At 38.6% G+C, this 16,413-nt stretch overlaps 1 protein-coding gene across 5 annotated transcripts in view; it reads left to right on the plus strand.

Moving 5' to 3' along the window:
- The window catches only part of IARS2 (isoleucyl-tRNA synthetase 2, mitochondrial), a 30,206-nt gene that overhangs the window by 12,773 nt on the left and 1,020 nt on the right, over nt 1-16,413 (plus strand). For all 5 annotated transcript variants that reach the window (XM_075147120.1, XM_075147121.1, XM_075147123.1 and 2 more), the window contains 9 exons: nt 4,103-4,205; nt 4,839-4,932; nt 10,369-10,477; nt 11,287-11,389; nt 12,439-12,564; nt 12,969-13,100; nt 13,775-13,881; nt 14,797-14,942; nt 15,107-15,297. In XM_075147120.1, the coding sequence (XP_075003221.1) occupies nt 4,103-4,205; nt 4,839-4,932; nt 10,369-10,477; nt 11,287-11,389; nt 12,439-12,564; nt 12,969-13,100; nt 13,775-13,881; nt 14,797-14,942; nt 15,107-15,297 (1,111 nt within the window). The remainder of the gene's footprint in view (nt 1-4,102; nt 4,206-4,838; nt 4,933-10,368; nt 10,478-11,286; nt 11,390-12,438; nt 12,565-12,968; nt 13,101-13,774; nt 13,882-14,796; nt 14,943-15,106; nt 15,298-16,413) is intronic.

The raw sequence follows: 16,413 nt of genomic DNA on the forward strand, positions 1-16,413 counted from the left end.
ATTCTTCTCCTCCTGACTATATCTTAATGCTGCCTAATTTCTGTTAACACATTAAATAAGTGTTCAGCATAATCAATATCAGACTTCAGAGTGATTGGCTGGTGTCGTGGTAGCGTGAATTGCCATAGGGGTTTCAGTGTTAAAACGTAGTGAGTGACACGTAACGCAAGTTCTTCTAGATAGTGTATGAATACAGGGCAAAGTTTTACAATGGTGTTTATTGCTAACTCGGTGAATTATCGTGCTCATGTTGAAGCCCACAGATTATAAAGTGATGAGTAGTTATTTGAGAAAGGTGGTTTTCACTTGCACCTTAAATAAAAGTACTTAGCAAAAATCTTCCTCCTTGCAATACAGATACCTTAAATATAGTCATTTCTCTCTCTTTAGTAATAGTTAATCGTAAGGATCCTGGGAAAAGATTAGAGGATCGGGGCAGGAGGCGTTTGGTTGTTTGTCTTGAGTTTTTCAGATTGTAGGAGGAAAAAGTATTTGGTGAAATGGTATCCTGGAAATCTTTGGTCTTAACTATCTCCTCTTATAAAATACTTGACTGTTAATGTGCACTTACATTCTGTAGGGAAACAGAATATAGTGAAATATTGTGAAAATATATTGTGATATAGTGAAAAACAGAATATAATGAAAAAATGTTTTTTACTTGATTTGAAACTCTGAATATTGGTCAATAATAAGTTGACTTCACAGTCATTGACTCTTCATTTCTTGTAAGTGATTCATAACACAAATCTGACCTTTTTTTCGTTGTCTGAAAACATTGGTCTGTAGCATAATCATATCTGTTAGTTCATGTGTCACAAAAATGTGTCTTTAAAATAATTCTGCCCTTCATAAATTAACAATATAAGCCTTTACGTTGCATAGCAATACACTTGGTAAAAGGTTAGTCCATAGTATGTTTTGTAGTAATGGTGTATCTACAATGGTAGACAACCGCTGCATGGCATTGGCAATACTTACTGTAAATGAAGGCGGTCATTTTATGATGGTTTCCCAAGGGAGATTGATAGCAAGGTTTTATTTCCGTCTTGTTCCTCCCCCTGCCTCCGATGGAAGGGAGAACAGTTCGTCCTCACTACAGGTGATACAGTTTGCAGTAACACAGTGTTTCAGGTCCCCCCCTTGTTAATTTATCCAAATAGTTGTGTGATAGGCCTGACCTTAATCATTCTCTCCTCCATTGAGGAGAGATGCCATTGCAATTAACAGTTCCAATGTCAGAAAACTGGTGGCACTTCAGGCTGTATCTCCTTTACTTAAAGCTTAGAACATCTGACAAACTGAGATTTCTGCTGTGATCAAACTGAATCCAGACAGTTGCTGGAAAACATTGTTTGTTAAGAGTATATTCCCACATGTTGTCCAAGGTAGCTGTTAGTTTTGGTCTGTAGCTGGATTTGTCACCTTTTAAAAATACCTACAAACATTGATATCATCAAATACCTGTTAAATGCTTTAAAAATGTATAGGTTGAAAATGAATTAATCACTAGAGTTTACGTCCCTCCACTGAAGTGTATTTGCAATATGGAAAAGTTATGTGGAAGACAAGCTTAGTTCCTGTTTAAATTTTCTACTTGCTTTATAGGGCATGCTGGTAGCGTTTCTATACTAGTTATGGGTATGATTCTCAATTAGAAAAATTTTCTGGCTCTAATTTGATGCCAGAGCCATTAGCTGAACGCTGAATTACTTCTTCCATGAATCACTCATAACATTTTATGCGGTAATAAGTATGTTTTAGGGTAAATCATCCTCTTTAATTTAGCTACTCTGTCTTCTGCTGGTGACTTCCATGGGTAAGACTTGGCCAGTAACAGGAAGGCATTGAGACTGTGGAGAGAGCTCTTGAAATCTTCACTTGAAGACAACTAGTTATCCATAATTGTCTTAAAAATACACTGATAGTGTATTTGAGAAGACTCAAAGGTGGAGCCTTCTGTTGGCAAGGAGTGAAAAATAATGCTGTGTATTGCTTTTTCTAAAATGTTCCCAGGTGCTACGGTCTGTGTCATCATTGAAGGTCTGGGTGTAAAGCCAGCCTCTTCAGTGGAGGTACTGACCTCGCAAGAGAGAGACAAATTCAGTGGAATAGTTTAGTCTGGGCTGAGACAAACGAACTTCTCCTTGGCTTATTTGATTTTTTTTCCTGAGAGCTTTCTGAATTTGAAGATTTAGCCTGAAGAAGGCAAGTCATAAGGCATACTTATCAGCCAGGAATCTACCAGGACTGGAGTTGTTGTTTGCTTTTGTCTTGGAGAAGTAACACTTCAGAACTGGAAATATAGGCAAATAGGCCTCTGTGCAAATATTTCTGAAAGGAAAAGATACCATTCAGAACCAGAGCTCCTAAATGTTTTTTTACTAAGGTAAATGTTAGCAGATATATTACAAAGCCGTAAATTAAGTCCTATCATCATTAAACTGGAAGGTGAATGATATCCATTCTAGCCTGAAAGAGTAAGAATGGCAATGGTATGCTAGCTGGCTGTTGCTTTGTGAGTGTTACTGGTTAGTGAGTTTTCTCTCCAGAAAACCTACTGGGATGTTCTACAGGAATTTACTTTGAAAAGTAAATTGGTTAATTGATGATTGATTGATTAATACAAAACTGTTGGTCTATCATTGCAATTTCATTCCCTTATCAAGAGCAAAATTGCATTTTCTTCTTACTGTTGCACCTCAGGTCATGTAATTAAGTAATAATTTGTTCTACCTCTTCTTGGAGAACATGGGTTTTCATGCTTAAACTCCATGTGTAAGAGTCCACTAAATGTTGTAGTGATGTAGCTCGACTTATTAGCAGTGCAGAAAAAATACTGTGCTGAAGTCCAAATACAAAACCGAGTGATGACACTAAAGAAGTTAGATATCTACTTTTTGTGTTTTCAAGATAATAATGCCAGATCATTATTTCACTTTTTCCCCTTACTCAGTACTGTGTCAATAAGTTAGTTATTTGATTAAATCTTCATTTCTCGAGTTAAAAACTAATCTCTGGTGGATTGGGTAACACAGCTGTTTTAGTTTGAAGTTAGCAGGTCATGATGATCTTCTTAAATACAGCAGATGTTTTAAAAATCACCTCTTTAGTAAGTGGTGCTGTGAGTCAGCAAGACAAAGTGTATGGGGTTTGGTTTGGTTTTTAAGCTATCTTAATTTATGTCTAGACTTGACATTAAATGACATTAAAAATCAATTCCCCATAGCCTTCCCTACTGGGGACAACAACTGAATGTGTCATAAATAACGAACAAAACTGCACGCCTTGTGGTTGCGTTATCTGTTCACATCAGAAAAAATGCATAGTTAATTTTTTAATTTTTCTTATTTCTGAAGTATCTATGTATTTCAGGACCTTTGTCCTGGCTGGTGCTATACCATATGAACTCATATATTGCCTTCAGAGTGTATGTTAAATGGTTGTTTATATCACTCCTCTACTGGGTACAGAAGTTTCCGTTTCCCACATTATTGGGATTAATATGTTTTTTTATATATATATATATATATATATGTTTCTTACCATTTAAAAAATATATTGCTAAAAAGGAGGAATCCAGGTAACCAGAGGTCTAATATATACGTACGTTATTCAAAATGCTGCTATTTCCTAACTCTCCATTTCCACATGAGTTCTCAAGGTCTCTTTATCCAGTGGAGAAAAGAAGCCTGTTGTCAAAAAGAGCAAATATTTTTGGGGGAAATAGTTGTTTAGTTTCTGTAAATCCAAGGTCAAGAAATAGCAAGTGAAATGGATTTTAGACGTTTTCAAGCTGCTGGCATCTTTTTTGAGTGCCCAGTTACCGAGTATTTGCAGAAAAAGCTGTTTGGAATACATGCAGGTTTCTGTATTTCCAGGTTTTACACAACCCTACCCATCTTGGAAGACAAAAGTAGGAAGTCTTTTTAATACAGGCAGAAAGTTCTGCGGAGTCTTGTCTGGAGTAGAAGCTGGAAAACCACAGGTTTAAATAGCTTGGTCTCTTTATCAGTATATCTCACTGCTTTGGATCTGCGATACTTGCAGAAAGGTACAATTAACTCATCAATTCATGAACCCCTTTTTCCTTCCAACCCAGTGAAACTATCACAGATATCATCAAAATAGTGGAGCAGCAAGGAACAGATGCATGGTGGGCCCTTCCTATTGAACAACTACTATCAAAAGAGGCTGTAGCGAAGGTAATTTTTTTTTTTTTTTTTTACTTCGTATACAGAAGGTGCTTGAGACAGTTCAGTGATGGGAAATAACATAAAACCTTCATATATTCCCATGATCCCTTTTAATCTTGTACCTTCACGAGAAGGTATCCTGTGAAAGGAATATTCAGAAAGTGAGATCTGAGTATGGCAAAATACACACAGTCACAATTGTGCCATTAATTCAGGACAGAGGTCTCCATCCTCCTCGTTTTCGTTCAGGAGGAAAGTGACATCCTGATTAACCAAATTATGAGCCCAAATATATATTAGGTCTTTGTCATTAAAATAGATGCAAATTTTTATTTAGTTCTTCCTAACTTTTTATTGTTCCTTCAACAATTGTGTTCTTAAGCTAGCACATAAACTGTAGTGTTACTCTGCCATCTCAGGTGTTTTGGTAATTTTTCCTTGTTCTCTTTTGGGTTTACATCAGTAATTATCTGACAACTATTGTGAAAAATTATCTAAATTATTTTGTGTTTACTCACAAAATTGGTAGCAGAGCCTGTACAAAACTGGTCCAGAAACCAAATCTGCTTTATTTCTAGCTTTGAAAAGCATTGATGATACAGAGTATCTATTTGCATTATTTAATAATTGTTGTTCCAACAGGCTGGTGGTCATGATGTTTTGGATTATGTCAAGGGACAGGATGTCCTAGACATCTGGTTTGACAGTGGAACTTCCTGGGCTCATGTTTTGGAAGGTACAGAATTAATATGTTGATCTTCCTTTTAAAATACTTGGAGAACAAAATATAACTGTTTTGCGTGATGATGTTGGTAGCAGCAAAACTGAGTTAGATTTTGCCAGCAGCAAACTGGTTGTGACTTCTTGTAAAGCTGCTTTTGCTTGTAAGGATAAGGGTTTAATGTTGGCAAACTCATTTACAGCATAGTTGAAGTTGAGATTTTTCTAATATTCTATTCTGACTGATTCTGCCATGTGGCATACCATATATCTTCTAATCAGAATGTATTTGTTTTGAGTATACAAGTTTCATGACACAAACGGCCAAGGTACTTCACTGCTAGTTGGTAGCTCCTAAATTATTTCCAGTTAACAAATTTGAGTTTGTGCTTGTGCATGCTATTTGAAGTAGAACAAAATTGAGATCAGCTGCTGAATCTAAGTAAGTTTTATCATTTTAACAGTGTAAGCGTACTTTTTCACTTCTGATTACTTTCAGTAACTGAAGCAGTATATTGTGGCTTAAAATATTTCTACTTGCTGTATGCTATTTATAGCTCCTGCTGCCAGTAGTTGCTACTCAGCAGGTAGCAGATATATATTTGTATAAAAATACATAAAATATACACTGACTGCCTGGAGGATAGTCCAAAGTCAGGAGTCCTTTCTAAAGGAGGAGTCTGGTACCGTACATCAAGTCTGTTGGACTTTAAACCCTCAGTACACAATTGAGTGATAACAATCTTGTTGAATTATAAAACATGTTAGTCCGAGAGGTTTTATTTCTTAGCAACGTGGTCAGGCAACAGTACCATCAGCAAACATTTGTTTTCTAGAAGACCTTTATGTATATTAAAGTTCATACTCTTTAAAAATGTTTCTGGTTTGGTTTTGAAAGGTATAACAAAGTAGTGGTATTTTATGTCCACAGTTACATACTTGCATTTTTTAAGGGCTTAACATGTCAGTATGCAAAACTACCTCTAATCCTGTGCAGAGGAACGACATTGTGTTTAATAAGGAATAGCAGAATCAAGACCCTTGATTCACTGTTAATTTGTGTAAGGCTCCCATATGGATTCTGTAATGTCTAATGAATGTTGGGTCTTTCACAGTAGAGACTTCTTCTTTCGTGGAACCATTGGAAGTTCCTCTTCTCTATCTAGTCATCTATTTTCATTAAATTTGCTGGAACTTGGTGTGTGTAAGGCATCTTCTTTTGCTGTCTGACGTGACTGGAGTGGCCCCACTGGTTCAAAAGTTGGGAGAAGGACTAACAAACAGTGTGATCTTGTAAGCCTCTTCAGAAATGACACAAAAGTTGTGTTACCTTTTTTCCTATGTAATTGAGGCTCCCAGCCACTGCCAGAAGTGGAAGTACAGTCTCAGTGATTCATATGAAATTACTGTTTTAACTTGCCCTTTATGAAAAAATGCACTTTGCAAGAGAAAGTTGTTGAATTAATAGTTTTGTCTTGTATTTCCCAATATGCTCCAGCTCTTAAAACTTTTTGCAGGACTTCTTCCTTTGTCAATAAAAATAATTGGCAAGGCTTACAAACAGGCTAACTGATGGGATTCTTTTCCAAAGTACTCTTGGGGAAAAATGGATGAAATCCATAGAGAAATCCAAAATTGCTTAGAGAATGTCACAACTTCTTGTGGCTTAAACTCATGAAAGCACAGAGGCATGTGGAAGCTGGCGTGCTATCTGTAAAGGGCTACCTGTTAATTTTGTAGTAGGAGATCAGTGATAACAGCAGTTACTGCTTGCCTTCTGATGACAGTGTCATGCATGGCAGTGGTTCTTTCGCAGCACGTGAGTTAATTTCAGGGCAACTGGAGCATGTAATAGATGGCTAAAACTGTGAGACTAATGTTTATAATTGTTTCACTCTACCACGAACTTAAGTTACTGAAAATTATAAATCAATGATCTGTCTGTTAGTAACCAGCAGGAATAAACAGCATTACAGATTTCCCTGCCAGTTCCAGTCTCGCAAAAATAAGTCGTTCTCTTCAACGTCTCTGCAACTTGAGGATCTTAGCCCTGAGTTTTCACTGGACTTGAACTGTGTCCGAGCTTATTAAATGAGATGCAGCAGTTATAAAATTCATCCCTTTAGCTGATGGCCACACAGATTGCTTTCAAAAAACATGGCAGGTTGGGAAGGGGCGGGGGAGGAGGAAGAGGAGAGAGAGATTCTACAATATGAGGTTTTTGAACAGGTTAAAGGAATTGCTCAGTGACAGCAAGCTCAATGGCCTAGATCAAAGGTTGCATGGATACAGTCGTATTTCTGACGCTTGCCCTGCTGCGTTTCCTACCAGAGACAGGGCACAGTTCTGATGGAAATGACTGAAAGTTGTTCTTTTTTGCATCAAATTACGGTTGGCTTCCTTTTTCCAGCCTAGGTGTGTCAAAGGTACCACTTCTAGCTAAATGACAAATTAACCAAACTGTTCTACATCAGCAGTGTGGCAGGTAGGAAGGTGCGACTTACACACTAAAATCAAAGATTGAGCTACCGTAGTCATGAAACCAAAAATGTATAGTTATAACTAGATTGTGTGTAAAATAAATACTACCCTGCTTGCACTATTGAGAGCAAATCCACAACTGCAATGTGCTCAAAAAAAAACCCCACTGCTAGTAAAGTTTTCTGGGGATACCATTTGCTTCGTTAATGCTCTGTTTGCCTAACACGGTTTTCACTGAACAGTTTATTGTTGTGCTGTCTAATCCCATTTCTTTCTTACTACACACGCCTCAAATATTTTTTGAAAGAACCGTTTCCACATTCTTTTATGCAATGTTAAAATTTAAGTCTGAATGCTATGTCCATGAATAAATTATTTTTCACAGTACTGCTGTGAGGTAGAAGAGTGTTAATATACTGCTGCCAAAAAGAAGCTGTGGCAAAGGCAAAATCTGGTTCAAAAGCACTTGCTAATTTTGAATACCCAATTCTGTGGTGCCTAGGACTTTTTTTTCCTCTTTTTCTTTGAAGCTCAGCTTGTGTTCAGCCTTTTGATAGTGCTTATTTCAGTAGCTGTCTTTGGAGTATCCCTTTTAGAGAATTCTTTTCTGTCTTAAAATTCTGATACAGGTTTTTTTATTTTCCTCATGGACAGAGTGCCATCAGCACTACAAACTTGAGATTATTTTTTTTGAAAATATTTCATGTAAAAACGCACACTGGACTGTATTGCAATGTGATAGGCCATCGGTAAAAGCCTTTTACCCATAGTTTTGTATCACAATGATGGTAGTTTCCAGCATCATAACTTATTGGCTAATATTTAACTGAATGAATGTGATTATTTTACAACTTACCTATCTAAGTGTTCAAACTTTTGTGCTGACTGAGAGACTTGTATTTATCTTAGCTGATTCATTCCTGGCATTAAAATACAATACGTTTAATCTAAAAGTCAAAGTCTGTAAGATCAAAGATATGGAATCTTGAAATCCAGACCAGAAGGATCATAAATTGTGATTCTCTTTAATGACCTATGTACTACACCTCAGTGTAAAATAAACTACTCAAAAGTCTCTTCTGGGTTGTCGGACGTACTCTTCCATTCACAAAGAAATGTGCGCACGGTTCTAATTAATTTATATATAACCATCTCAACGTTAATGAAACGGAGGTAGGGGAGCTACCCATGCACTTAAAAGGCAGGCTTTGTATATGCAAAACCCTTGTTTGTATTTTACAGAGATAAAATGTTCAGGCCTCCATTAACTTTGTAAGCTACATTAGCCAGCCTGCCAGATGTACTAGTTCCTGTCAGAAAAGACCAATACAGTGTGCTGTTCGTAATCAATTTGTTTAAATTCTTCTTTCCTCTAAGTTGTAACTACTGGCATTTCCATGAAAAGTTCATTTCTCTAAAACCATGGCTAATAAACTAGTTGTAAATAACAAATGTGTTGTTACAGATTTTCCACTGTTACTTTCTTCCTTACCACAAATAGTCATTTTTTTTATCTTGTCCTCACAAGTATTTTTGTGGTCTGTTAATACAAAGGCTGATCCCTACTTATTCTACTTTTAAAAAACAAACTCTTTGTAGATTTTCTTGAAGGAATAAACAAATGTGTTAAAAACCATAACACCCACCCACACGTTTTTCCTGTGCTAGGAACTGCATGGCCTTGACCTTTGTAATGTTGAACTTCCTTTTATTGCAGGATGGATCTAAGTATCGAAACTTCCATTAAGCTAAACAAATAAATCAAGTGTGTCAGCAGCAGAAAGAAGCATTGTCTCAGGGGTCCTAGGAGGAGGATGAAAGGAGCTAGTGGATGAAAACTGAGTAGAGAAACTCTTGTCTGAATATCTGGAAAATTACACGACCAACTTTTAGAATCAAAACTCATCTCCTGCCAAATATGCATATAATGTTGCACATTTGTAGGCTTTGACTTGCATGTTCTGCTGTGCTCCACATTATTCTGTTCTCACTCTGATGGTGACCTGTCTGGGATTGTTTAGGACAAGGAGGGACTTCTTGAGTCAACAAATCTGGTACCCTTTTGTACAGTGACTGAATTCCACCAGTAAAGCCATTAAACTGGCTTTGACATCCTCTTTCAGCCCTATGGGGAAGCTGGTGTGGTTGTTCTGCTTTTAATGTGCATCAGCTACTACCCAGTCTATGTGCCTCGTAGCCCATTTTTTCTCTGATGCCAACAGTACTCATTAGCTCCAGTTGTTCTTCTCCAGCATGCCTCTTTTTTGTGTATTTATGGGGAATAATATTTCCACTTAGCCTTCACCTGGGTAAGCTAAAGAAGCCAGGCTCCTCCAGACCCCTCTCTCCCACAACAGGCTTTCTGTTTCCCATGTTGTCTTAACTCTGTCCTGAAATATTTAATTTTCCTGGAACACCAGTGACCAGAAATGTAAATTCTGTCGCAGGTGAGCTGCAGTCACTGCCAAATCTTCCCGCTCTCCTTTGGAAATACCTGATGCCTTACACAGGCTGGTCAGGCACGTTACATCTGCGACTTCTATCCTGAGTAATTCCCAACTGGTGAAGTTTCAGGTTGCAGCATAGATTTTTGTCAATTCCAAAGTATGCGATCTTTTCTTGGGTCCTTCAGTTTGTTTAAGAGTGCTTGGAAGGTATTTTGAGAACTTCTTACGAATGTTCTCAAAGTGTGGTAGCTTCTGTTTTCATAATTCATATTTTTGTTTGGGGGAAAGCAAGCTTATTTGTTAAATTTTGGAGTTCAGCGAGTCTTGGATTTTAAAAAAATTGTGATGCGAATGAATCACTTGTATCATGTTCAAGTAACCATACACCATTTGTAAAAGGAAGTTATCTACTGGGTTTAAAGAGCAGAATAAGTTTTACTAATCATTTTCAGAGATTTTTCTGTTAAGTGTATTGTTTGAGGATACAGGCTGATATTTTAAAAAAAAATCCGCTGTTTTTAAAGGTGCAGAGCAAAGAGCAGATACATACCTTGAAGGAAAAGACCAACTGGGAGGTTGGTTTCAATCCTCTCTATTAACTAGCGTGGCAGCAAGGAAAAAAGCACCATACAAGTAAGTGCGTGGATTGCAAACACATTGCTAGTTCATTTATAAAATACTGGACTTTTGATAGTATGGCAGTAGTGTATAAACAAGAGAAATCAAGCTATTATTAAGTATATGATTTATGTTCTTACATTTTCAGTATAAAGGTTTTTTCAGGTTAGAGTGTGTAAATTTTTTTCATCATAATTTTAATAGGTGTTTTCTTTCCCAGCCATTCAGGTCTATCCTGTTACAGTATAAAGTACAGATACAGGTCTGTTCTTTTGCCTCTCTCACTCCCATAACCAAAGGGATTATTATGGGAAATGCAGTATGAAAATCTCTTAAGATCATGGACATGTGAATTGAACGTTAGGCTGTAAAGAATTCAGAATCACTGTGTGCATGTCTTGTACTGGAGCTGTGACATACTGTTTGTCCCCTTGAAGATGAGAACCATAGGGAAGGGTAATGCGGGTCAGCTGCAAGGAGGTTGTGCAATTTGGGGAAATGTATTGGCTTAAGGAGTAAATGATACTTTAGTCTTTAATTCATCTGAAATACGTGTGCCCTGGATATCAGCAAACAATCTATTGCTCACATGGCAAAATTAAATGAGGAAAATAAAGTTGTATGCACTACTCGGATAGTAGTGCAGCATGTTTGTGGTTGGTTGAACTCGACAGATGAAGCCTCAGGCTTACCAAAATAGAGGATTTCCATACGTTTTTTCACTTACGAATATCGTCATTAGAAATGTATTCTTAACATAGATTTCCCACCCCCCCACCCACACTCCCCTCAGGATTTTGTTTTCACTAAAATTTTTTCTTCAGGACTCTGGTAGTTCATGGATTTACTCTTGGGGAGAAAGGGGAGAAGATGTCTAAATCTATTGGCAACGTGGTTGACCCTGATGTAGTAATCAATGGAGGTGAAGTAAGTCAAGCTCTTGAGTTTCTTAGAATCTATAGTTACAATTTTTCACTACCAGAATTCTGCAACTGTCTTGTGGTATGTTTTTCTCTAAACAGCTGTCTTGTAGCAGAACTCTGTAAAGCTTTTCTAAAGACTTTGGCTACACTGCACTGCCATTTGGCTGGAGTAAAAACCTTGAGTTGTTTTGCTTCAGCTGTAGTGCTTTAAAAAAAAAAAAAACCAACAACTTTGTTTTGTGCTAAAAGAAAAGAAAATACACTATATAGAAGGTGTAGAATGGTTCCTTTTTACTTGGGAACACTGTGGATGGAATGGCAGGGAGGGATTTAAAAAAAAAAATTAAAATAATTAACCTTTGTTTTCAAACTGACTGAAACCTATAAGCTGGGCCTAGCAGTACAGCAGTCAGAGCAGCGGTTGCACCCCAACAGTCTGACTGTTCTCAGCCTGGGCTGTTTATTGACTTTGGAAACTTGCTTCATTCCATGGTCAAGGAGGTTGCACTGCAGGTGATGCTCTAAATTTTTTTCCCTCCCCCGTCCTGCTGTTGCTCTTTCTGAGGCTGCTAAGCAGATTTTGCAACTCTCTAGACAAAAGAATCAATCCTTACAAAGATTTCTTTATCATCTGATTCAATAAAATACACAATAGTTTCTATTCTTTCAAAAAGGAGAGCAGCCGTTTTCAGAGTTGAAAATGGAGTGGAAGACAGTTTGAAGCAAAAAAAAAAAAAAAAAGTAGTATGTAGTCTCAGATATTAACATTGCTATTTTAATATTAAGCGTTCAAAGGATTCAAGGCTGTAAGGTGAGTTTATTTCAACTTAACCTGAGTTCTAGCATTGCCCGTACGCAGACTGCTGTGAGTACATACTGTAGCCCTGGCTTAACAGTAAATCTTGCTAAAAGAGCGTGAAGGCCTCCGACTGCCGTGGCCTTCTGGGCACACTTACAGATCTGTTCACAGCACTGACAACACGGAATTGCACTGCGCACCGTGCTGCAGGACCCCCAGCAGTTTTACTCGTGTGCCTTTCTGTCTCTACTTAGGATCACACCAAGGATCCTCCATATGGTGCCGATATTCTCCGCTGGTGGGTGGCAGAATCAAATGTTTTTACTGAGGTGCTGATCGGGCCTGTTGTACTTAATGCTGCAAGAGATGATATCAACAAGGTAAGAGCAAAATCTGCTAACGCTCTTCATTCTAATGACAAGTCCTCTTTATATTTGGTTTTGTGTTGGCTGAGTAGAATTCACTGCAAAGCTTTTCAGTCTTTAGACTAAAGAAAGCTTTTCCGAACTCATTTAGGTAGGTACTACTGCTTTTTACATCTGTGGATCAAATAGTGAAGTGTACTAAGGAAAAGACTAATTTTTGCAGCATGCTTCAGTAGTAGCTTGTCTTGTCTTTACTTTTCGATAGGTCCTTTTGGCGTATGTTCTTCATGGTACTTTTGTAACTATTCAATCATTTTGAAAAACAACCAACTTTAGTTAATTCATTATAGAATATTATCATTTTGTGTTTCATCTAAAGTGCAAACCATTGATGTTTAATTTTTCTGGTTCGTTCCTAGCTTCGGAATACACTACGCTTCATGCTGGGAAACATGGCTGGCTTCAATCCAGAAACCGATTCCATCCCCGCTTCAGAGATGTACATAGTAGATCAATACATGCTGCATCTATTGCAAGATTATGGAAGCAAGGTAGGTATAAATTGTTTTTAGATTAATATATGTGTAAGTTTTTTCATTGGTTATACCCTCTAGGGAAAATTCTTTTAAGTGTACGAGTAAAGAGTATGTGTCAAGTAGGCAAATTATGACCACAAAGGTTTCTCTGATGCAATGTGCGCTCCCTTAAGCCCGTTTCAACTTTTGAGAGGAAGGCTTTGGTTTTAACATTCTTAACTTGGTTTTGACATTGACAGTTTTTCCCACTCCCCCCCTGCCCAGGGCCTCAAATTAGAAGTCTGTCTTTAGAAACAGTTAGAATAGAATATAAAAAAAAAAAAACAAACCACCAAACAAAAAAAAAAAAACAAAAAACAAAAAACTTCTAGAGCTTTGGAAATCTGCTGTAGTCCAAAATTTAGTCATTTCTGTCACTCAGAACCGTTCTGCTGAATGAGAAGGTATGGGCATAATTTCTGGGGTTCCCCCTGTCCTCTCCCCTCAAATTTGAATTGAAATTATTTCTTTGTCCTAATTGTTAACTGAATTAACTTTTTTTTCCCCTCCAACAACCTTTTAAACAAAAGATGCTCTGAGACTTTGTGTCACTCATTACAGTTTCTGCAAGTTCAGGTTCATCAGGGGTTGTCTCTGTATGCCATGTGAGGAAAATTGATACACTGTTCTCTCTCTGCTCCCTCTCCCAGGTTACGGAAGCATACAAAGAATATGATTATAGCAAAGTTGTTCGATTATTACAAGCATTCTGTTCCAGAAACCTGTCTAACTTTTATTTCAGCATAATCAAAGACAGGTAAGTTCATTACTGCTGCCTTTAAAAGGGAAAAAACGAGTTAATCAGTTTGAGATGGAGGCAGTGACATTCCAGGCATGTTGAGTGAATACAGCTATCTCGGAGAACAGTTCACAGTTATGTATGTGTTGTGCTCTAGTGCGCTAAAGCTCACAGGCGAAAGCTGAGCTGCTTTCAGCGGAGTATTTTTGTCATCAGTGTGCTTCTATATTCTGTCCACTAGGGGTACTGAGTCATTTTGAAAGGTCATCAAGTGTACGCATTTAAAACGAAATAAAGTTTTAAAGATAGATTCTTGGATCTGTATTTCTGCCTAGAAGTGTGTGCATCTGAATTTGGCAAGGTAGGGGGAAGGGCTTTTAGCGCTCATCTGGGCAACCTAATGTCTTTTATTGATCTGAAGAACAGGTAGAGAATCCTAAGGATGTGACTGATACCTTTGTAAATTTTGAAAGGGCTGTTTCATGGGGGAAGGAGGTAGGGGGTTATACCGATCTTTAGTTTCCAGAATGCACGTAAAGAGAGGGGAGGAAAAAAAAAAAAAAAAAAAAAACAAAAAAAAACAAACCAGAAAAAAGCCGTAACGCTAAATTTTATAGGTGAACCAGAACAAAGGGCTTACAGAGCTGCAGGCTCACCTCACTGAAGAAAGATTCTCTTCTATACAAATGAAGCAAATTAACATGCCACGTACGAAATCTCTTTTCGTGTGACAAAATGTGGCTGCATATGCAAATGGTCCTGTACCTGTACCACTGTGCTTGCCTAGGAAGGGCAATTAAGAAAAGCTTTCCTTAGAAAGGCAAGCTAGGTCAGACTTCTATACTTTCAATGGCAGTCCTGAAAGTATGGCTCTTGAGCAAGAAAGTAACGTGAACGTACAAATACTTTTCAGCTTTCATCTCTGTCTTGCAGGCTCTATTGTGAAGAAGAAAAAGATCCTAAGCGTCGTTCGTGTCAAACTGTGCTAGCAGAGGCTTTAGACGTAGTAGTCCGATCCTTTGCACCAATTCTTCCTCACTTGGCAGAGGAGGTTTTCCAGCACCTCCCTTATAAGAAAGGTAAAGCACGTATAATTTCTAAGGAATTCTTTCAGTGCACTGTTTAATTGCACAGTTAAAAGGAATGCAAACACAGAGATAGGCCATTCTTTTTTATTCATTTAATAAACACTTTAATAGAAAGACACGAAACTAAAAATTCCTTTGTTTGCTTTGCTTTCAAGACTCGGAGGGTGTGTTTCGTACTGGCTGGATTAATGCAAGTTCAGCGTGGAAGAAGCCTGGCATTGAGGAAGCAATAGAAGGTGCATGTGCAATGAGAGACTCTTTCCTTGGGTCCATTTCTGGCAAGAATGCTTTGGAATATGAAGTCGTCATTGTAATTGAGCCTGGATTGCTGTTTGAATTAATGGAGGTAAAAGCTGCAACTAAGAATAATGTTGTCTGTGCAAAACCCACTAATTTCTGTAAACTTTCTTCTGTGTTGTACTTGCCAGAAAATCACAGAATAGTTGAGATTGGAAGGGACTGCTGGAGATTGCATAGCCCAAGCCCCTTGCTCAGGCAGGTAGCCCAGGATTGTGTCCAGTTGGGTTTTGAATACTTCTGAGGATGGAGACTCCACAACCTCTCCGGGCTACCTGTGCCGGGGTTTGACCACCCTCACAGTAAAAAAGTGGTTTTGTGGGGTTTTTTTAATTTCCTCTTTCAATTTCTGCCTGTTGCCTCTCGTCCTGTCACTGGGCACCACTGAAAGCGCCTGGCTCCATCTTCTTTGCACCCTCCGATCAGGTATTTATATACCTTAGTAAGATCTCCCTGAGCCTTCTCTTCTCTGGGCTGAGCAGTCCCAGCTGTCAGCCTCTCTTCACACAAGAGATGCTCCAGTCCTTCATCTTTACAGCCCTTTGCTGGACTCACGCTGTAAATTCACATCTCTCTTACTGGGGAGCTCAGAACTGGACCCAGCACTGCAGATGTCTCTCACCAGGAAGGATCACCTCCTTCAACCTGCAGTGCCGCACCCTACTGCAGGATGCTGCTGGCCTTCTCCGTTGTCAGAGCGTATTGCTGGCTCGTGGTCCGCTGCTTGTCCACCAGGGCCCCTTCTCTGCTACGCTGCTTTCCAGCCAGTTGGCCCTCAGTGCACTGGTGCCTGCGGTTATTCCTCCCCAGGGGCAGGGCTGGGCATTTCCCTTTGTTGAACTTCATGAGGTTGCTGCTAGCCCGTTTCTCCATCCCGTTGAAGTCCCTCCGAACGACAGCGCAGCCATCTGGAGTATCAGCTACTCCTCCGAGCGCTGTATCCTCAGCAAACTTGCTAAGGGTACGCTCTGCCCCATCATCCAGGTTATTAATTAATATGTTAAACAGTGCTGGACCCCAGACTGACCCCAGAGCTACACTACTAGTGACTGGCCTCTAGCTCTGGACTCCTTGAAAACGCCTGTTCTAGTGCCACTGGCAGTGCTCTTCTGAAGTCATCTGCTTTTGTGGTGTGAGGGTCAAAGTAACTTCAAAATTTCTGCAG

This window comes from Calonectris borealis, chromosome 3 (assembly GCF_964195595.1).
Source record: "Calonectris borealis chromosome 3, bCalBor7.hap1.2, whole genome shotgun sequence".
In the NCBI taxonomy this organism is placed as follows: Eukaryota; Metazoa; Chordata; class Aves; order Procellariiformes; family Procellariidae; genus Calonectris; species Calonectris borealis.